The sequence below is a fragment of the Gracilinanus agilis genome, chromosome 3 (genome assembly GCF_016433145.1).
Source record: "Gracilinanus agilis isolate LMUSP501 chromosome 3, AgileGrace, whole genome shotgun sequence".
NCBI classification, from domain to species: Eukaryota; Metazoa; Chordata; class Mammalia; order Didelphimorphia; family Didelphidae; genus Gracilinanus; species Gracilinanus agilis.
In genome coordinates, this window is record NC_058132.1 from 204,113,629 (window position 1) to 204,134,832 (window position 21,204).

General features: G+C 45.5%; 3 protein-coding genes across 5 annotated transcripts in view; 1 reads left to right on the forward strand and 2 right to left on the reverse strand.

Moving 5' to 3' along the window:
• The first annotated feature begins 3,357 nt into the window (after positions 1 to 3,357).
• On the forward strand, positions 3,358 to 11,105 carry HMBS (hydroxymethylbilane synthase). 3 transcript variants are annotated; one of them, XM_044669627.1, is made up of 15 exons: positions 3,358 to 3,514; positions 6,020 to 6,222; positions 6,430 to 6,483; positions 6,860 to 6,932; positions 7,361 to 7,410; positions 7,501 to 7,556; positions 8,415 to 8,492; positions 8,754 to 8,831; positions 8,931 to 9,006; positions 9,143 to 9,256; positions 9,580 to 9,618; positions 9,868 to 9,987; positions 10,207 to 10,260; positions 10,500 to 10,586; positions 10,665 to 11,105. In XM_044669627.1, exons 3-15 carry the CDS (start codon positions 6,448 to 6,450, stop codon positions 10,836 to 10,838), a joined length of 1,035 nt encoding a protein of 344 aa, XP_044525562.1. In that variant the 5' UTR covers positions 3,358 to 3,514; positions 6,020 to 6,222; positions 6,430 to 6,447; the 3' UTR covers positions 10,839 to 11,105. The 3 variants fall into 3 exon arrangements, with proteins under 3 accessions (XP_044525562.1, XP_044525560.1, XP_044525561.1); XM_044669625.1 differs by lacking the exon at positions 6,020 to 6,222; XM_044669626.1 differs by lacking the exon at positions 3,358 to 3,514 and having other exon boundaries at positions 5,488 to 6,222.
• A 62-nt stretch (positions 11,106 to 11,167) lies between these two features.
• On the reverse strand, positions 11,168 to 12,485 carry LOC123242112 (histone H2AX). The gene is made up of 2 exons (XM_044669629.1): positions 11,841 to 12,485; positions 11,168 to 11,703 (listed from the first exon to the last, which is right to left on the reverse strand). The coding sequence occupies exon 1, from the start codon at positions 12,422 to 12,424 to the stop codon at positions 11,987 to 11,989; it is 438 nt and encodes a 145-aa protein (XP_044525564.1). The 5' UTR covers positions 12,425 to 12,485; the 3' UTR covers positions 11,168 to 11,703; positions 11,841 to 11,986.
• A 3,063-nt stretch (positions 12,486 to 15,548) lies between these two features.
• The window catches only part of DPAGT1 (dolichyl-phosphate N-acetylglucosaminephosphotransferase 1), an 11,102-nt gene continuing 5,446 nt past the window's right edge, over positions 15,549 to 21,204 (reverse strand). The window contains exons 2-9 of the mRNA XM_044666377.1: positions 20,225 to 20,345; positions 19,553 to 19,766; positions 18,859 to 19,005; positions 17,519 to 17,603; positions 16,969 to 17,157; positions 16,520 to 16,607; positions 16,208 to 16,363; positions 15,549 to 16,069 (exon numbers count right to left, since the gene is read on the reverse strand). Coding sequence (XP_044522312.1) covers positions 16,004 to 16,069; positions 16,208 to 16,363; positions 16,520 to 16,607; positions 16,969 to 17,157; positions 17,519 to 17,603; positions 18,859 to 19,005; positions 19,553 to 19,766; positions 20,225 to 20,345 — 1,066 coding nt within the window. The 3' untranslated portion in view covers positions 15,549 to 16,003. The remainder of the gene's footprint in view (positions 16,070 to 16,207; positions 16,364 to 16,519; positions 16,608 to 16,968; positions 17,158 to 17,518; positions 17,604 to 18,858; positions 19,006 to 19,552; positions 19,767 to 20,224; positions 20,346 to 21,204) is intronic.

Sequence of the window (21,204 nt, forward strand, 5' to 3'; positions counted from 1 at the left end):
TTAGCACCCAAGAGCTCTTGCTCTGTCCCTCTGCAACTATTTCAGGCATCATTCCCATCCTTGGGGATCCTTAGGAGCTGAGGCTGTGGCCATGGGGTTAGATGTTATGTTGGTTGCCCACTGAAATGGAAGGGAGAGGGATGTATAGAGAATAAATGGTTCTTTAAAAATTTTATAATCTGGGGCAGCTGGATGGCCTAGTGAATTGAGAGTCTGGCCCAGAGATGGGGAGGTCCTGGGTTCAAATTTGGCCTCAGATCTGGGTGACCCTGGACAAGTCCCTTGACCTCCATTGCCTATTCCTTACTGCTCTTCTGTCTTAGAATCAATACCGTGTATTCTAAGATGGAGGTAGGGTTTAAAAAAAATTCTATAATCCCTCTCTGAAAGGGGGGTCAGTTTAAGATTGTGCTATGATATGAAAACCAAACTGCTGTTACCTCATCCTATCAATATTAACATCCTATCAGTATTAACAAAGCTGTAAATGAGGTGCAGTTAGGTGATTATTGTGTGCTGGTTTGGGGGGTGGGACACATAATATAGAAGAGGGAATACCAACCTGAAAGTCAGAAGATGGGAAGTGCTGGCTGGCTCCACCGCTTTACCGGCCCTATTTTCCAATGTCAAAGTAGACAGCACTGGGGCTAGAGTCAGGAAGAACTAGATTAAAATCTTTCCTTAGTCATTAACTGCAACTGGGTAAGTCACAATCTCTGCTTCAGTTTCATCAGTTGTAAAATGGGGATAATCACTTCCCAGGGGGATTGTGTATATCAGTGAGATATTTGTAAAGCACTTAGCACAGTGCCTGGCACATGGTAGGCACTTAATTCTTGTTTCCATCTTCCTTCTCTCCTTCCCTCCCACTTACCTTGGACAAGTTATCTAACCCTTTTAAAAGCAACATAACATAATAGAAAGACCCTTGGACTTGTCAAGAAATCTCTTTTCAGACTTGAAGAGCAGTTTTTCTTCCTTTTTTTTAAAATGGGAATAATTAACCTTCAGTTTAAAAAAAATTTAAATGGAAAAGTGCTTTTGTTGAAAGCCAGGCCTGGAGAGAAGAGGTCCCAGTTTCAATTTTGACCTCAAGACACTTCCTAGTTGTGTGACTAGGCAAGTCACAACCCCCATTGCCAAGCCCTTATTGCTCTTCTGCCTTGGAACCAATACACAGTATTGATTCTAATATGGAGAGTAAGGCTATAAAAAAAGTTGGAAAGTAAAGTACCTTAAAAGCCATCCAATCTTAACTGACCATCTTAAATTCATTATATCTAAAACAATTCATCTTTTTTCCCAAACCCTCTTCTCTTTCAAGACACACAATTTCTGATAAAGTAGGCACCAACAGTCTTCCATTCTCCCTGTTTGAAAATCAACATTCTTGGCTCACCCCACACAGCCAATCGGTTACCAGATTTCAGTTTTTACCTTCACAACATCACTTGCATCTTATCCCTTCTCTTCACTCAGCTACTACCCAGTTCAGGTTATTACCTTGTACCTACATTATTGCAACAGTCTCCTAGTAAGGGCAGATATGATCTTGTGACTCCCCTACTTGACATCAACGCCTTATTGCCCGCAGGATAAAAAAAACCCTTTGTTTGGCTTTAAAAGCCCTTAACCTTGCTCCAACCTATCTAGTCTCACTGGACATTATCTCTTTCATAGACAAAAAGGACAGTAACTGGCCTTCCCTCTTCCTCACACATTGCACACAGAATTTATTGCTTCTGCCTTTGCTCTGTCCTCCATTGCAACATCTACAATGTTCTCCATTGTTGTAATGCACTCCCTCGTGTCAGCCTTGGGTCTTGTCCCTGAAGATGCAGCTCAAACACACTTGTGCATGAGCTCTTTCATTATTCCCTCCTCAGTTAACTTTGAGTGCCCGCTCTACTTCTGTATTTAATCTTGTGTTGTGTGGTATATTTATGCATTATACATGTTCCCTGAATTAGACTTTTAATCTTTTGTACTTGTATTCCCAGTGCCTAATACATAAAAAGCACTTCATAAAAGGTTGAAAATAAAAGGTTGCTACAAAATCAAGTGGTTATCCTTTCCTTGGCATCAAAAAGGGTTGAGATGAGGGACTCCTTGATGTCTTCGAGTTGTCCATTTAATTTTTGGACAGCACTAATCTTTGGGGAATTTTTCTTATGTTCTGCCACGATGTGCCTCCACAATTCCCACTCATTGTTCCTATTTGTTATTTAAACCTTTACTTTCCATCTAGTCTTGTTACTGTGTATTGATTCCAAGGCAGAACTGTAAGAGCTAGGCAATAGGAGTTGTGACTTGCCCAAGGTCATATAGCTAGAAAGTGTCTGAGGCCACATTTGAACCCAGGATCTCTTGTCTTCAGGCATGGCTCTCAGTTCACTGAACCATCTAACTGTTTTCTCCTATTATTAATAATTAGCATTCGCACAACATGATGATTTGCAAAACACTTTGTGTTATCCCATTTAGTCCTATTTTACATTCTCATTTGATTCTGTTTTCTGTTCTTCATGACCAAGCAGTCTCTTTCCTGTTCCCTAAAAGGTTTCAGACACTTGAAGTGTTTGCATGTTCCTCCTAAGTTCTATCAAAGATAAACACCCCTGTTCCTTCCTTTGAATCAACAAACACTTGTGTCTATATACCAGACACTGTGCTAGTTGCTGAGAGTACAAATACAAAAAACTGGAAACAATCCTCACTTTTGGCATGATCTCAAGGCCCTTCAGCAACCTGGTACTTCAGTTTGTCAGTATCATTCCCAAAATATAACACAAAGGAACACTATTCCTGATAATTTGCATGTATTATGGGAAAATTCAATAAACTTTTACTAAACACCTACTATGTGCCAGCCACAGTGCTAAGTGTCAGACATACAAAAAGAGGCAGTAACACTTTTCCCTCAAGGAATTTATAATCTAATTGGGGATAGGGGATTAAGGCATTTGGAATTTGCTAGAGAACCAGAATCTACAGACTAGGTCCAACCGCAGACTTGTGATTGATGTCTCATACGAATTTACTTTGGTCATCTAGACCTCAGTTTCCTCAACTGTCAAAATGAGGGACAAAGTCCTTTCCAGCTTTTTTTTTTTTTTCAGGGTAAGTTGGGTAACTTTTTCTTTTTTTTAAAAAAAAAAGTGGTTTGACAGTGCTGTACAACATTCGGATATTTTTGGGGAGATTTCTATCCTTTTGTAGGACCCCTAAATCTCAGAAGCTGGGGGCTCCTCCCTTTCCAGGTTTCAATCGCCCGCTTCTGGCCAAGTCGTGGTCTGCTCCTTTAAGGAACGCAACGGAAGTGACGCAAAGGCTTCTGCCAGTATCGGAGAGCCGGGATCGGCCAGGGCAGCGCAAGTTCCACATGCCCCCTGTCCCTCAGCAAGCTTTAGAGTCTCGCGTCTCCGGCCAGCCCAGGGTATGAGCCCGCGTGCTCACCCTCTGGCCCCACTTTATGGACGAAACCATGTCCAGGAGTGGAGATGCAGCCACAGTGGTGAGTCCTGTCCTGACGGACCCTAGTTTGTATCTGTGCGTGTAGCAAACCAATGATTGGCTGTCGGCCGCCTTCCTCCACAGCCTATTGGTCTCAATGGCTGTCATTAGCCCGGGCTTTGTGTGAGGTTTAAAGAGCCAGTGGCCAAAGTGGTCCTGAACTAAGGTGCAGGGGGCGGGTGGTGGGGAATCTGAGGAGGCCAAACTTTCTGAAATGAAAGCCTCTGGTAGGCGCTTAGGTCTGAGGCACTTGGCTGTACCTCGTGGAGGAAATGCAGGGCACCGCCTCGGACCTAATGTTCCCGGGCGGGAGCACTCTACACGCTGGCGGTCCGACTGGCTTCCGGAGGAGTGGGGGTGAAATTGACCAAGGACGGAGGCGAGGGCAGGGAGCAGGGGCTTCCCCTCGCTTGTCTCAGTAAGCTTGGGAGTCCGCTGCCTGTCTCTGGACACTGTCGAGGGGATGTTGAACATCCCCTGACGAGCGCATGATGTGAACTGAGAAGCCCGGCCTTGGTTCTGCTAACAACGTGTGTCTCTGGGCCAGAGTTTTCTCTTCTGTAAGAGGAGGCGATTGGACCACACTAAGGGTTCTAAACATTTTTGGTGTCACCATTCCCGTTTGTCACTTTATGGACCCCTTCTCAGAATAATTTTTTTATTGCATAAAATATGTAGTATTCCAAAGGAAATCGATTATATTTAAAAGACAGTGATCACAAATATTAAAAACACAGAGTCAGAGGTTAAGAACCCTTAGATTGGATGATCTTTGAAAGCCCTTCCAGCAGGATCCTTCCATAGCCAGAGAGGATAGGACTACTACACACATTCTATTTTTTTTTTTAACCCTTAACTGCTATATATTGACTTCTTGGTGGAAGAGTGAGTGGTAAGGGTGGGCAATGGGGGTCAAGTGACTTCCCCAGGGTCACATAGCTGGGAAGTGTCTGAGGTCAGATTTGAACCTAGGACCTCCCGTCTCTAGGCCTGACTCTCACTCCACTGAGCTACCCAGCTGCCCCCTACTACACACATTCATGCATTGCTTCTTTTCTCATCTTTTTCACTAACCCCTACTCCTCATCATGTCTTCTCCCAAACCCCATCCTCATCCCCTTAGCCTACTCTGGAATTATCCAGGTGAAATGGAGTTCACACAGTACTAATTCTGACCTAACAAAGCCAGATATCCTGCTCCAAACTCCCTGGTCCTCTCCAGACTTTGGAGTTTGAGGGAGGTGTTTGATTTGGGTCAGCCACTTGCTCTGTCACCCCTTCCTCACCAGGAGCTACTTTCCTTATAAATATAAATTGTGTTTATACTCTCCAAATTGGAATGGGCCACAAAGGTCATGTATTGCAATCCCTATCCTCTTTACCATTCCCTGACAAATAATCATTCAGTCTACTTGAAGACCCCTGTCAATGTTTCCTAGATTCAAGTAGAATAAGTATTTCATCTTACACAGAATGTCCCTCCTAGAGTTTAAAGACAACTTCTAAGACCTCACTATGTTAAATAAACATCTCCAGTTTCTCCTACTGATCCTAATATAGCATAATTTGAGTCAGCCTCAAAGCTCCTTCTGCTCACTGAGATAACACTAAAACCATGATTGGCCTAGTTGTATCTGGGGTGCTGGGGAGAGAGGGGGGACTTATCTCCACTGTACAGGCCACTCAGTAGGAGTAAAAGATTCTCTGGCATGCCAGGATATTCCCACTTGGAAATTCTGATCTCAGGTATGTTCTTGACTCATTTCTGCAGGCTCATTTATCTGTCCAGTGAACATGCTGGAACATAGCAGAGATCCCTGTTAGGTAGGTTAAGGGTTTCGGTCTTTGGCTTGCTCAGTCTCTCTGAATGTGTTTATGTGGGAGCTCCTGTGTTCAACAGCAAGGTAGCATATTCTTTAACTACTTGTTCAGCTACAAGAAGCCTCCTCTCCTGGGATGGTCCCAGGGCAGGGAAACCTGGCATTAGGCACAGTGGCTGGACTTGATTTCAATTAAACATGATCCTATATCATGGCCTTCAGGGCACAGATCCTCCTCCATGGTCCCTTGGCAGATATTCCAGAGAACCCTAGCAAGAAGAATGTGTCTCTTCTGTTTCAGAGTTTCAATTTCTGTGTCCAGGAGTTTCTTTACTGGTAAAAGGAGTCGAGGAGATTTGTGCCTCCAAAACAGACTGGTGGAGAATAATTTGCTTCCCTTTAGGCTCTTCCTTTCCACCTGCCCTCCTGTTAACGTCACTGACCAGGTAGAAGAAGTTTTTAGGGCATTAGCAGTAATGGGCACAACGGTGACTTTAGCATTTGGGTAGCACCAGTTTTGTGTAGGTGGGGTTTTTGTCCACTCTGATGTGGACACTAGTCACTGATCTCTCCTCTTCAGCTGTCGGTGACTCAGCACAAATTGCCCAGTATGTGGCTGGCCACCTCCAATACTGCTCCTGAGAACATCTTTCCTTGCCTCCCCTTTTCCCTTCCCCCACTTCCAGTTCTGAACCCCACCCTCCTTGTGGTTGGCTGGATGACCTTTATCTCCCTGCCCATCTGGGTGGGTCCAGGACCGCCTTCAAGCGCTTCTTTACTCAGTCTCCCTTCTAGGCTCAGAGCCTTGGTTGGAGATATAGCAGCATTAACCTCTGCCTCCTTGTATCCTTCATCTGTTTGACGACTGGAAAAATCCTATTTTTCCCAGGTAAGCAGGAAGATCCCTTGAAACAGTTCAAAACATTGAAGGAGGTAAAGGGGATGGCATCAGAGTAACTCTTCCACCTTGGAAAAATCTAGGCTATGTTCATCCATAGGCAGAAGGGTAGCCCCTTGAGGTCCCATTAGCCCTGGGATTCTGGGTTTTCAGGGGAAAGGGGGCTTAAGAGAGTGACTCTGGATTCTTTCTCCACAGGACGGAAACAAGTCAAATATGAGAGTGATCCGTGTGGGTACTCGAAAGAGCCAGGTGGGTTAAGAGTTCCTCTGTTGTAGGTACCAGGAAACCACGACTTTGGGAGAGGAGGGATAAAGGACTCGGTTGCCTTACCACTCTGAGTAGGGAGGCTGCAGAAGAGAGATCTTAGTCTGGTCTTTACTGAGAAATAATGTATAAATAGGCCTAGGGCTACACTTTTTTAGAGAGGAGCTAAAACTATTGGGAGCAGTAGTAGTAATACCACTGGCCCAGAAGGCACTTGGATCAGATTCCCTGTACTGCTGGCCTCCTTAGTCTGTCCCCAGAACGATTTTTCTGGCCCTGTGTATGTTTTTTGTGTCTTAGACCAGCCTCTTGGAAAGTGGGGAAGAAAGGGGGGGAACTAAACCAGATCTTTGCTTCCCAGCTGGCAAGGATACAGACGGACAGTGTGGTGGCAATGCTGAAAGACATCTACCCTAGTCTGCAGTTTGAAATCAGTGAGTTCTCTGGTGGTTTCAGTGGACAGTGGGGATTAGAAGGGAGGTTGTCTTCTAGCCCCAGGAGAGAAGCAGACAGAATCTATAGCATTCTAAATTCTAACTTGATGAAAGAATGGTTTAAGCCATTCCTATCCACTTCATGAATAGCCATGGTGACTTCCTATTATCTATATAGTTCCTTTGGCCCTTATTCTAAACTGCTCATTTTGTAACTTTTAAGGTGTGTGTGTCTTGTTCTCCCTCCTGGGCCTCAAGCCACCAATACAGATGGTGAGCTTTACTGAGGGCAAGAACCCTATATTTCCCTTCTTTCTTTCTCTCCACCCCTGTGCCCAGCACAGCTCTATACATAGGGGAGCACAGTATTAGAGAACACATAGTAAATACTCATATATTTGTTGACTGACTAATTATTCTGTTTCTAGTTGCAATGTCCACTACTGGGGACAAGATCCTGGATACTGCACTCTCTAAGGTAATCCTCTCTTTCCCTGACCCCTAGTCATCTCCACTAGTCTTCCCCAGCTCCATGAGTTTCACACTGCCCCACTCTTTTTCCTGGCAGATTGGAGAGAAAAGCCTGTTCACCAAGGAGCTGGAGTATGCCCTGGAGAAGAATGAGTAAGTGAGGGGAAATTGGGCAGGAGAGGCAGGCCTTGAAGCCCACCTCAGGACCCTTCCTTTCTGGAATCAAAGCTGCTTCAGTACCTATTTGCTACAAAGTCCAAAGGATTTGGGGCCCAGAAGATATGGGCTGAGGGTGGATTTCAGGAAAAGTAGGTTTGGAACCAAAGTTGAAAAATGGCATCTTTCTTGCTGGGACCACAGCCCTGTCCTCAGTTTCCTGAAGGGCAGTGACCTCGGTGTGAGCTTTTAGTTAGTCAGTCAGTTAGTTCATTTATTTATTTATTTGCTCGTTTGCTTGGTCATTTATTTATTTATTTATTTGTTTGTTTGTTTGTTTTTATTTTTTATTTTGAAGAGCTTTTAGTTTAGAACACAAATTACCAACATGATGCCTTATATCCAGTGGTACAGGTCAATAGGTGTTAGGGGCATCCAGGTAACAAGAAAAGGCCCCTTCCTGTCTGATTCCTGAGATGTAGTGCAGTGCCATGTTATAAAGTGGAAGGAAGGCTGAATTTGGAGTCAAGACACTTGGGTATGGATACCAGCCCAGACCATTTTGCTAGTGGCATGACCATAGCCAGGTGCATCCCTTTTCTGAGCTCATTTCCTTATCTGTAAAATAAGCATGATACTTATACTTATCTCCATCATGAGTTGTTGGTGTGTGGGGGCATCATTGTGTGTGCTTTGATGAAGTTCTTTGGAAACCTTAAAGTGCTACAGAAATAGGAGGTTGTGGTTAGTCTCCCTGGTCTCCATTCTACCAAAGCATTGACAGGAGATTGAGAGGAGATGGGAAAATGTTGCTTCCTACTTCTGTCCTCATGTCCCTGGCTCTGTCTCTTCCAGAGTGGACCTGGTTGTACATTCCCTGAAGGACCTGCCCACTGTACTGCCCCCAGCCTTCACTATTGGTGCTGTTTGCAAGTAAGAGGCAATTCTGAGGTCAAAGGGACTTCAGAGAGGTGTGAATGCCATCATGGCATTCTCTTCTTTCTGTACTTGCCCTTCTGCCCTCACTGTTATAACTCCCTTGGCTTGGGAGAGTTCTAGATGCATTTTAGGAATCCAATGAGTCTTTCATTGGTTCTTTGAAGAGAAATTGGGATGGCTTCAGGTGAAAGCGTGTTGAACTGATCAAATACCTTACCCTGGCCCCATCATGTAACCCTTCCCTTTCTACCCTAGGCGGGAGAGCCCCTTTGATGCTGTTATCTTCCACCCTAAATATACTGGTCAGACCTTGGGTACCCTGCCAGAGAGAAGGTAAGAGTCTGGAAAGGAGCATGGTTGAAGTGGGAGAGTAGGGGCTGGAGAACAGAAGGATTGGTAGGGCTTACTGGGTGCTAACTTCTGATCTTATAGTGTGATAGGGACCAGCTCCCTTCGAAGAGCAGCTCAGTTGCAGCGAAAATTTCCACATCTGGAATTCAGAAGTATTGTATCCTTTGGGCAGTTTGAGGTGAACTCCACAAGGGTAAGAAAGATTTGCAGGGTTCTTTTGATTGACTGGCTTATGCAAATAGCCAAGTGAGTAGGGCCTTGGAAAAATCTGGCTCCTTAACGCTGTACTTCAGCGAGGGAATCTCAATACTCGGCTTCGGAAGCTGGATGAACAACAGGAATTTAGTGCCATCATCCTGGCAGCAGCTGGACTGCAACGTATGGGTTGGCAGAGCCGTGTAGGGCAGGTAAAAAAAATTTTTTTCCATCACTTGTTACATCCTTGTGACTGGGAAGGTTTGACACTTATATTCAAAGCTCTGAGTTAGATATTATATCATCTTCCTACTCCTCCTCACCCCAAAAAGTCTTTTCTTTATGTCCTACTCAAGATCACCTCACCCCTCATTCAAGCATTATCATCTAAATGGGAAAAAAAAAGATCCAGATTGGGAATGATTGTAAGTAGGAATCCAGATTCCCAGTCTTGCTAAAGTCATACCATTTGGCAAGGTTTCCCCCTCAACCCCCCATCTGTTCTGTGTACTGATTACTTGCTTTACCCCTTCAGCTCCTGTATCCTGAAGAATGTTTGTATGCAGTTGGCCAGGTATGCTCAGCCATGAAAGCCATCTTTGACCTTTGGGGATATGGGCACTTTATTTTTGGTCCCTCCCTCTGCTCCTAGCCCAGGTATAAATTCTATAGCCTTTGACCTCCTCTAGGAGTGGGAATGTACCTTGAGCTAGAACTTGTATTCACTGGGTAACTGGGAAATCATTTTGGCAGCCCGATATTAACCAGATCATTTGGTGTGAAAAGGAAGTCTTGATGGAATGTGGGTTTTTTTTTTCCCCAGGGGGCCCTGGGTGTTGAGGTCCGAGCCAAGGACCAGGAAGTGCTAGATTTGGTTCAAGTGCTACATGATCCTGAGACACTTCTACGATGCATTGCTGAGAGGGCCTTCCTGAGGCACCTGGTAGGACCTGTATTTCACTTGGGAAGGGTGTGCCTCAGTATACTATGCCCATAGTGAATATCAGATAACCATTTGAATGCCTGGGTATCTTAGCCATATAGACCCTTCCCTCTTTTTCCTTCCCCCTCCCCACTTGTTTCCTGCCTCTTTTGAGAATGGGGTGATCTAAAGTATATTGTCAAAGAGCCCTTGGAGCTCACAGCCATGGTCTTATTATAGGAAGGAGGTTGCAGTGTGCCTGTGGCAGTTGATACAACCCTCAAGGATGGGCAGGTAAATGTTTTATTTTAACTTGGAAACAGGTGGAACAAGTAGGGAAGTACCCATATTTCAAATACTTAGCTTGAAAGCATAACACCTAAATAACCTTTCCCTAAGTAATGGATTACTTTTAGATTTAATACACATGAAACACTTACCATGATACTAGGTACTAGAACATACAAAAATTAATTGAGACAATTCTTTGCCCCCATGAAATTCCTTCTAGTAAAGCCTGTTCTGTTCCCTAGCTATACCTGACTGGAGGTGTCTGGAGTCTGGATGGCTCAGATAGTCTGAAGGAAACCATGCAGACAACCATCAATGACCCAGCCCAGGTACCAGGATCCCTGGGGGAAGGCAAACAAGAGTCATATTATACCCCTTCTTCTCTAACTCATTTTTCTCTTCTATAGCATGAAGATGGCCCAGAGGATGATGTGCAGAGGGTGGGCATCACTGCTCAGCATATATCTCAGGGAGCCCAAAGGGCAGCTGAAAACCTGGGTATCAGCCTTGCTAACCTGCTGCTGAACAAGGGAGCCAGGAACATCTTGGATGTAGCAAGACAGCTCAATGATGCCCATTAACCCAGCTCTGTGGACATTTCCTGCCTAGCTGTCAAGTTTGTTGTGGGGTGCCCTAAACACTTCCCTCACTGAACAGGAACCAATCCCTGGGCACAAAAACTGCATCACCCAGGACTCAGTTGTGGGGAAGGGGCCCTGTTGCTGCTAAGCATCCTAGTGCCTTGTTCTGGCCCCTTTTATTCAAGGGACTGGAGGATTGTCTGTTTTCTGTTGGTATCAAAGACATTGAATGTAACCAAATCTGTCAATAAAAACACCTCAAGCAAATCTAGTGAAATTTTTTCCTTCTGCCTCTGTAGATTAAAAGGATAGGAATGTGGACAATCATCCCATTCCTGCTCCCTATGTTCAGTGCATAGCACATAGGCCATTTGCAAGATTGGCTATTTTACACAGGAAAAACATCCTCTTTACACTTCAGACCCAAATTCCCCCAAAGAATGGTCAAAGTAAAAGCGGTAACATTTTTTAACCTTTTTGTAACCTAGGGAGCCTACAGCAGCTCTGCTCCAGCCCTTTGAATAGCAACTACAGTAATTCCGAAAAAAGACAAGAAAACTTCACTTAAAAAAACATTTAATTAAATTAAGTTAATCGAACTTCCAAATTGTCTTTCATAAGTCTCTCAATTCCCCCAATTCCCCAGGATAAAGGCAAAGTGCCTAAGCTGAGAAAATTCAGTTCAGAAGCAAGAGGTCCGGTCCGTGGGGAGGAACTTCAGCGTCGGTGGGAGAAGCCATGGCCAGGTCTAGATGCAGGACGCTCCCGAAGGCTGGATTGCTCCTTGCTGGTCGGAGGATGAGTGGCCCCGGGGTGGGTCCTGCTTGTGACCTAGAGACGCCACAGCACCGGGATTGTGTAGTAGCTGCCAAGAGAGAAGGAGTCAAAAGAATAAACGGGGATTCCGCCGGGTCCGGGGTGGACTTGGACCTACCCGGGCAGCTGCTGCCAAGACCAGCCCCGCTGCAGGGTGGCCTGCCGCTGCTCGGGATCTCCACGCACCTCGGGACGCCGGGAAGCCGGACTTGGGGAGGGAAGGCGGGTGGCTCAGCTCTCTCAGTGAAGGGGTAGGCGGCCCTGAAAAGGGCCTTTGTGGTGTGTGGGGGGGTCTGGTGCGGGAGCGGGGCGGCCGCGGCGCCAAGGCCGACTCAATATTCCTGCGAGGCCTGCGTGCTCTTCTTGCTGCCGCCGCTGCCTGGGGCCTTGGGGCCGGTGATGGCGCCGCTCTTCTTGGGCAGCAGCACCGCCTGGATGTTGGGCAGGACGCCGCCCTGGGCGATGGTTACGCCGCCCAGGAGCTTGTTGAGCTCCTCATCGTTACGGATGGCCAGTTGCAGGTGGCGGGGGATGATGCGGGTCTTCTTGTTGTCCCGGGCCGCGTTCCCTGCCAGCTCCAAGATCTCGGCCGTCAAGTACTCCAGCACGGCGGCGAGGTACACCGGCGCGCCGGCACCGACTCGCTCCGCGTAGTGGCCTTTCCTCAGCAAACGGTGCACACGGCCCACGGGGAACTGTAGCCCGGCCCGCGAAGAGCGAGACTTGGCCTTGGCACGGGCCTTCCCGCCGGTCTTACCGCGACCCGACATGCTAACGTATAAAGCGCGAGACTGGTTCTGAGAGAACGCCGCGAGTAACGGCTACGCGTGCGCAGAGACACTCAGCAGACTCGCCGCAGTCCAAATGCTGGTCCGCGTGCAAAGCTACCGCCTTTAAGCTAGCCGGTCACCGCATCCTTTGGTTACTTATTGGCTGGATCGTCTGACTATCGCTTCCAATTGGCTGGTTAGTCATAGGGCTCCTCCTCCTGAAGCGTAAGAGCGTGCTTACCTATTGGCTGGATTTGAAAACCCTTCTTACCGGTAAGATGGATGTGAGTAGCGAACCGGAGGACGGACAGTCCCTCTCCCGCCCCCTGGCTTCCCGCTTCCCCAGGCAGCCAATCAACCAGAAGCGCGCGAGATTCAAATGGCATAGGCGCCAAGAAAAGAAAATGGGTGGGGAAAGAGGGTGGCTTCCTCTAGAGAACTGAACTGTAACTCCAGCAGAGGCCAGAGGGCGCCGCCCTACCAGAAGTTCCGCGTTCCGCTCCGACTTTACCCATCCGTCTACTACGGGAGGTCTTTCTAGTAAGAGCTTGGGCCCCGCCCCTTATTGCTTTAGACAGTTTCTCTTGTGTTCCTATTATTTCTTCTCCACGAACTGTAAGCTATTTGAGGGAAGGTACTGAGTAATGCTCAGTAAGCATTTCGTGTCAGGCTTGGTTGATGTAATTATTTGCTGCTTTCTCCCTTTTTTCTTTGTTAAAATGGGGTGTAGGAGAGGAATGTGTTCAGAAATGAGGAGGTGAGAAAACCAAGTGTGAAAAAAAAAAGTTATATTAAGACTTAAAAAAAAAAAAACAATTTTTGAATGTTCTTCCTTCAGCCCAGACCACTTTGTTCAAAATCTGAAACCCTGTTTCAACCAGTTTAGGTGGGGAGTGTGAAAAACCGGAAGTGGGGGTTGGAGCCAATTTCCAGCCAGAGGGAAAAATCCATCATTAGGATCCTTTCTCACAATCTACAAGGTGGAGGGGCTCGCTCTTTTTAAACCCTTACCTTCTGTCTTAGAATCAATACCTACTGCAAGGCAGAAGAGCAGAAAGGCATAGGTAATAGGGGTTAAGTGACTTCCCCAGGATCATACAGCTAGGAAATGACTGAAGCCAGATTGAACCAAAGACCTTTGTTCCAGGGCTGGCTCTCTATCTACTGAGCCACCTAGCTGCCCCTGGAGCGGCTTTCTGAAGCCATGTTGTTCCCTCTTTCCCTATGTTGGAATGTGAGCTTCTTGAGAGCATGGACTGACTCTTATTTTCTAATTATATTCCCAGCACTTACAGTACTTACTCAAAGTACAATGTTTTGAACATTTGTAGCTAGATGGCACTGTGGACAGTGCCAGACCTGAAGTCAGACTCATCTGTCCTCAGACATTTCCTAGTTGTATAATCCTGGGCAAGTCATTAACTCTATTTGCCTCAGTTCCTTGTCTGGAAAATCAGGTGGAGAAAAAAAATTGCAAATCAGTATAGTATCTCTGCCAAGAAAACCCCAAATAGGGCCAGGACATGTTGGATACAACTGAAACAGCTGAACAATAGTAAGCACTATTAACCAAAGCAACTTATTCCACTTTTGGATAGGTCTAATAGTTTGGCAATTTCCCCTTATACAAAAGCTAAATTTGCCTCTTCCACCTTTTGGTCCTGTGTCTTTCTCAAAGACCAGTCTTTTCTCCTCATTCTTCACATACACTTCTTAAAATTTTAGAGACATAGGGGTGATTATCTCTCCCAATTTTCAATATCACCACCAGAAACAGTAGTCTCCAATAGAGGTATAGGCATAGGAGTCCTAGGAGTGCCAGAAATCCCCAGATCACCAATTCTGCTTCTAGCCTAGCCCTCAAAACCATCCAGGAAATCAACTCCCGTGGATAAGGGGCCAGCAGTCCCCAACAAGTACTACATATAAGGCTGGCAAACCTGCTTAGGTGAAGCAGAAAGGCACCTGGAAGAAGACCCAGGAGATATAATGTACAGGCAAGTCTTAACTATTATCCCCACTCAGACCCTGATGGAAACAAGTCAGAACTGTGTGAACACAAGATCATTGGAATGGCAATGCTTCTAGCCCCATGGCCTCAGCCATCATCCAGAGTAGCAACTCTTGTGGAGATGTAGCTTGGAAATTGTTTCTGCAGGTGCTGCAGCCACAGCTACTGATGCCAGAAAAGAAAGTTCTTGCTAGCAAAGTCCTGCCAAATGGTTCAACATCAAAAATTGATATTTTTCAGTGGAAGAAACATTAAAAATGAGGCATAACCATCTCCTTTGCAGCTGCACCCTAAGAACCATGGGACTTTTCTCTCTGATTTACAACCAAAACATTCCATTTTTGTGTTGTCTTCCCTAATAGAATATGAGCTCCTTCAAAGCAAGAACTGACTTTTCTATTTATATTCCCAGCACTTAGTACAATACTTTGTACTTAGTAAGCACTTAATAAATCATTCAATCAATTATTCTTCAGAGGCAGTCCTAGACAAGTGGTTGACTATCCTTTTATTGAACACTTCCAGTGATAGGGGAGATTACTACTTGTTGAAATGGTCCAGCCCATTTATGGATAGCTTTGATAAAAGGTGTTTGTTTTGTTTTCCATGTAACATCCATAAGACTGCGCTCTAGGCCCAAGTAAAACAAGTCTTATCCCTCCTTCTATGTGACAAATTTTAAAGGACAGCTTGAAGACAGCTATCTCACCTGAGTTTTTTTGTTTCTCTAATATAATTTTCCATATAGGCTGCATAATTTAAACATGTTTTCCCCACCAATAGGGAAGGGATCTGAAGAAAAGAAGACAGGGAGAGTCTGGACCAGGAATTGACATTTGCCTGATAGAGGAAGGAGGCAGAGAAATGTCCCATCATATCCAAAAATCAGCTGAAAGGGGGCAGCTGGGTAGCTCAGTGGATTGAGAGTCAGGCCTAGAAATGGGAGGTCCTAGGTTCAAATCCAGCCTCAGACACTTCCCAGCTGTGTGACCTTGGGCAAGTCACTTGACCCCCATTGCCTACCCTTACCACTCTTCCACCTATGAGCCAATACACAGAAGTTAAGGGTTTAAAAAAAAAAAAATCAGCTGAAAACAAGAGTCACACCTATAGTTAAAAAAAACGAACCAAACACATTTATTATCACCGAAGGAGCAATTGACCACCCAGGCTGCTCCTTATTAATCAAAATGCTTAATTCTCAATAACACATCAATTCCGGTTGGAACTTAATGGCTCCCCACAACTCTTACTTAGGCCTGTTTCCCAGGACCCAGGAACTTGGCCTGATCCCTAGTTGCAATACAGCTTCCAAGAAGCTGCTACCTCCTGCCCCAAAGGAGGCTTCAGGAAAGGAAGGAAGAGGAAGATAATGCCAATTTAGGGAAGTTCATAGGGAAATACAATCAATAAATAATCATTGAGGTGTGGGATGGGTAGGATACCTCCTGAAAAGAGCAAAGGATGTGGGGAAGCCCATAGGCTTATGGAGAATACAGTCTTGGTCCAGAGAGGGTTCCGCATGAGCCGGGCACAGGGGATTATGGGTTAAGGTCATGGTGAAGAACTCAAATATCATAGAAGAGCCGAACTAACTGGTAACGGATGGAAAAAGTAATAGCACTAGCCAGAATCTGCAGAGAGAAACAGAAAATCATGAGAAATTGAGGCAAGGAGGGTAACCTGAATAGGGAGAGGACATTTGGAAAATGGAAGAAAAACAGGGAAGGGTGATAAGGACTCATCATGCCCATCTTGACCCAAAGGCCTACCTGCAGGAGCAGAAGCAACAAAGTGAGATTTCTTTCATGAGTGGGTCCCAAGATCTTGATGAGCAAGTTAATGAGGGTCATGTTGTTACACTCAATGTAGGCACCAGCCTCATTTTCACCTCGACGAACAGCCACCAGTCGGAGGGCTTCTGCACCCTGCAGAAGCAGGGGTTGGGGGAGTGTTAATCCTAGCTGTATTTCACATCAGTATGAGGAAATGGCCCAAATCCTCCACCAGGTCTGCTTTTACAGGAGTTCCCACACCCTGGGTGCATAGTAGTCTCTGACCCCCTGCTTGCCTATCACTATTACCTTCAAAATTAGGGTGCCCAAGAGAGAAAGGTTCTTGGCCTTGAACTTGGAATAGCTCATCTCCAGCTTCCCTGTCTTGGTGTTGAGCCTACAGAGGAAATAAGATGTAATAGTTGAGAGATAGCAAAGAACTGTGGAAAGAGCAGAACCTAAACCAAAGTTACATCTTTTACTTTTTAAATGATCTTCCCACTGAGGACAATGCATCTTGGTAGGTGTAAGTCTGAAGGTGGGTATAATAATTGGAACTCGGTATTGTTTCCTAGTCTGTGGCATGTACTTGGTGTCCCTACAGAGTCATAGGAGACCAGATCTTCAAGTCTGATTAAATATCATGTGTTGGGACTACTTCTCAAAGCCATCCTCTAGATACTTTTGTTATGCCAAGGCATGACATTCAAGGCCCTCTTTAATTCCCCTTCTCTCCTAATCCCACTCAGAAAAGGTACCTGGGCACACGGTGTCGTGGACAAGGGATGATATGTAGAAGTTGTGGAAGGGAGTAGAGGAAGTTGAACACCTGAGGCATGAAGAAGAGTAACATTGTCTTGCTGAAGTGCCCCAGGATGCCTACCACAGCAAAGGTCATGCCTGCAAAGTAGCAGAAAGTGTCGCCCACAAACACCTGGGATGGGTACCTATGAGAAAGAGGTGACCTGAGGCAGGAGCAACCGGTGGGCATCACTGGCCTTTTTCACCAGGCATGTATCATTTCCCACCCCAGTTCAGTGCCCCTTAATGAACTTGATGATTTGGCATCAAATTTTAACCTGTGGCTGAAACACTCCCCACATCCCCATAGTCTACTCTCCTCACCAGTTTCCCCCACCCCTCATTGTCCAGGGGTTCTACAGGACCCACAATTCTGAATGCTGAGGACCCAGCACCAAGATTGAGAACCCAGAAGAAATCTCTGCACAATTATGAAAGTTCTTCAGCACCCAGCCTCAGCTCCTACCAATAACCATGCCCACATATACCCTCTATTCAGTCCCTCACCAGTTATGATACAGCAGTCCCAAAGTGGTGAAGAAGAATGGAATCATAAAGTAGAGAGAAAAGACGTGGTCATCTTGATAATCACCTTCCAGAACAGAAAAAAAGGCATAAATTATCTAGGTGATAAATGGTTCCTTAGGCTCAGTGCCAAGATCCTGACTCTGACCTATACCCCAAACTATTCTATATATCTCTCTCCTTTTCCATTATGCATGCCACACTATGGTTTTTCTTTCAGATGGCTTCTATTTAATCTCTTCTGCAAAGTTTCCCTAGACAATCTTTTCATATCCTAGATATTGTGGTAGTTATCAATAACAACTTGCATATATATATAACAATCATTCACATTTCTATGGCACTTTAAGCTTTACAAAGTGCTTTCTTCACAACTCTGTAATGGAAGTAGGTCAAATACTGTATCATTATCCCCATTTAACAGTTGAGAAAATAGAGGATGAGAGATTAGGTGACTTGCCCATGGTCACAGTTAGTGAAAATGGGAGCTGGGCTTTGAACCCAGGTCTCTTAATACCAGGTTCAGCACTCCTTCCACCACATTACCCTGTTTCTCAAGCATGATAAAAACCCTCATTTATAGAGCACTTTGGAGTTTACAAACTATTTTCTTGTAAGACTGGAAATATAATTACTGACATCATTTTAATGGTAAATAGGGAGTATGGCCTAATAAAAGTTCCTTATTTCTCATATCCATATCCCCACTACCAAGCAAATAATAATGGACTCTAAATTTTTATTGCCTTGAAAGGATGCTTTATGTCAAAGGCTTTACAAACCTTAAAATGCTCTCAAAATGTATGTTGCTATGGCATGGTGGAAAGACTGCTATACTACAAGCCAGAATAAAGTTCTTATCTTGGCTTTGCCACTTATTTAGCCTTGTGACTGTGGACAAGCCACTGCCCTTCTCTGAGACTCCGTGTCCTCATCTCCAGGAGTCACTGGGAAGTGACAGTGATGTAGGGAAGAAAGGAGCATCAATAAAACATTTGTTAAAAAATCCAAAATAAAATCAATACAGAGATCATCTCCGAGGTGCTTCCCCCTTCAGATATTTTGTTTATATGATTCTATTTGAGTGAGGGTAAGAAGATTTAATTGAATCCTCCCAGATAACAGAGCTACATACAGGGTGAAAGAACCAGAAGTAGGAAAAAGATCTTCAGTGATGAAGTCAGCCATTTTTTTACCATTCTGCTTTCCCTAACACTATAAAAACCCAATTTTATCTACTGTCTTTATTCTTGTTTTCTTCCCCTTCTGAATTCCCCAAAATACTGTCCTCCCTTATCTTCTCCTACATATTAAAAACTTACCTTCAAGCTCTACTAGATTGAAGATAATAATGGAGGCAGAAATGACAAGAGATTGTCCAGCCTCCAGCCCATTGATTCCTGCCAAGATGTTGATAGCATTGGTGCAGAACACAGCCAGCAGGCCCATGTAGACATAATACAGTATGCCTGCAAAAGGAAGAAATCATCAGGTATAGCAAGACAGAATGCTCTCCCTCCCTCCCTCCCTTTACTTTATTCCTGCTGCCCTTCAAGGTTCAGCTCAAGTATCATATCCTTCAAAAGGCCTTTTCTGATTCCAAATTTTAGTTCCCCTCCTCTCACTCCCCACTTCACACCAAATCATTTTCAATTTGTTTGGTATGTATGCTGTATTTTAAAAAAATCTGTGAACATATATGTCAGTAGAATATAAGCTCCTTGTGGGCAGGGCTGTCTCTTTTTTTGTATTTATATTTCCATATAATAGACATCTAATAAGTACTGCTTCCTTGATTGAAAAGATTGGCTGAGAGGCTGATGATGATCAGGGGTACTAAAGTAAACATAGGGTAGAAATTTATTAGAAGGAATTTGAGGATGAAGAAAGAGGATGCAAGGGCAGAAAGAAAATACAGTGAGCTGATTCAGATACACAACTAGGGAATGATATGCCAAGCTAGAGACAGACCACAGGGAAAGGAGGAGTCTGGGAGGTAGGAATGGTGTTTCTCACCAAGGTCCAGATGCAACCCCAGCATGGAACGGAAAGGCTTTGGCACCACGATTGTTGTATTGCCGAAGTTGGTGAAATAGACCATGAGCAGAGGTAGAGAGGCAGCCGTGGGCAGCAGTAACTTGTGGCGCCATCGAAGATTCAGCACATCATCCGCAAAGCCCAGAAAGATCATGCAGCAGATAGCAAGCAAGGCACCTATCAGGGCCACAAACTGGGGGAGAAATGAGAGAGATGGCTCAGTCCTTCCCCCAACTCAGCTCTCCCTACTGGCCCCAAGGCAAATTCCTCAGCTTGCTCTACAAGTCATGTATCTGTAAGGTTAGGTTTCCAAAAAAGTTTTCCTCAAAAACGACCTTATCAAGTAGGTAATCCAAGAATTATCATTCCCTTGCTACTGATGGGGAAACTAAGACCTTCAGGGTAAAGCCACAGTACTAAGTATAAGTACTGGGGTTCAAACCCAGATGGTTTACCTTAAGCCCAAGTCCAGCCCTCTTCCCACCAGCACTGTACTGTTCAGTTCTATACCTCATTCCCTTAAGTCCCAGAGCCCTCCTATATGAGCCTTTCCCTCCATAAAAACAAAAAAGCAGCCCCTGACAAATCTAGCTTCTGTCACCTGCCACCCTTAATCCTCAGATGAGCCTCCCTTCATCCAGGGCCACTAACCTCCTGGTAGGGGAAGGCCTTACACTGGTCCTCCACAAAGCAGTTTAGGAAGGGGACAGGGATGAAGCAGAAGAGGATGATGAGGAAGACTGCGCCACTGATGACACCCTGGGACTCGGGGCTGTGACACGGGCCAGGGTGAGGAGTTTGGGGGGAAAAAGGGTGTCACTCATAGGGAAAACCTCTCCTCCCATCCCCAATTCCTCTCCACCCCCTACAAATCAAAACCTACTCTCCTATATCCCTACTAAGGGATATCACTGTGAGGAATCCTGTGCCTTCTACACACACCTCACCCTCTGACAAATATCTGCCCCCAGCCCAGAGGTCCAAAGGCCCAGGACTCTCCCCAAGTCTTCCTGACTTAGCCCTGATCCTCTTCCTATCAAGTAAGTTCCTCCCAGCTCCCTTGGACCTCAGGCCCCAAGATTATTTGAAGCTCTGAGCTTCTCTTCAGCTTTGATCCTGGTGCTTAGTGCTCAGTCCTTCTCCTCCTCCTTTGTCCAATCCCTTTCTTCAAGTCTTTTGGGAACTCCTTTCCATTCCTAGAAGCCAGCCAGACTGCCAGTCCCTCATGGAACTTTCCTTCCCTTCTCCATTCTCACCCTAACCTACCCCCTATTCTCCTCAGACACTTTCTCTCCTTCCCTCTTATCCCTTTTTATCCCATTTCCTCCAGCCTTCCCTCTCTCCTTTTCAACTCCCCCCTTAGCCTCTAGAAGTTCCCTTCCCTCCTCACCTTCCTAATCTCCTCCCTATCTGTTCCCCTTCCTCATCTTGTGTTCCCCTCCTCTCTATCTGTTCCCCTCATCCCCAACCCGTGCTCCCTTCCTATCTGTCCCCATCTTCCCTATCTAGTATCCCCCTCCTCCCTATTTCCCTCTCTTCCCCTTCCTTAGTGTCCTCATCCTCCCTTATCTGACCCCTTCCTCCCCATTCCCTGCAGTTCCTCCCTTCGTCCACAGCCCCCGTCCCCCCTC

Bases quoted from the DNA above. Each gene is read 5' to 3' on its own strand.
- HMBS (XM_044669625.1), top strand. From the start codon at position 3,473: ATGGACGAAACCATGTCCAGGAGTGGAGATGCAGCCACAGTG. The intron at 6,933-7,360 runs GTGAGTTCTCTG...TTCTGTTTCTAG, and splicing joins TAGTCTGCAGTTTGAAATCA to TTGCAATGTCCACTACTGGG. The intron at 9,007-9,142 runs GTATCCTTTGGG...GCTGTACTTCAG, and splicing joins ATCTGGAATTCAGAAGTATT to CGAGGGAATCTCAATACTCG.
- LOC123242112 (XM_044669629.1), bottom strand. From the start codon at position 12,424: ATGTCGGGTCGCGGTAAGACCGGCGGGAAGGCCCGTGCCAAGGCCAAG.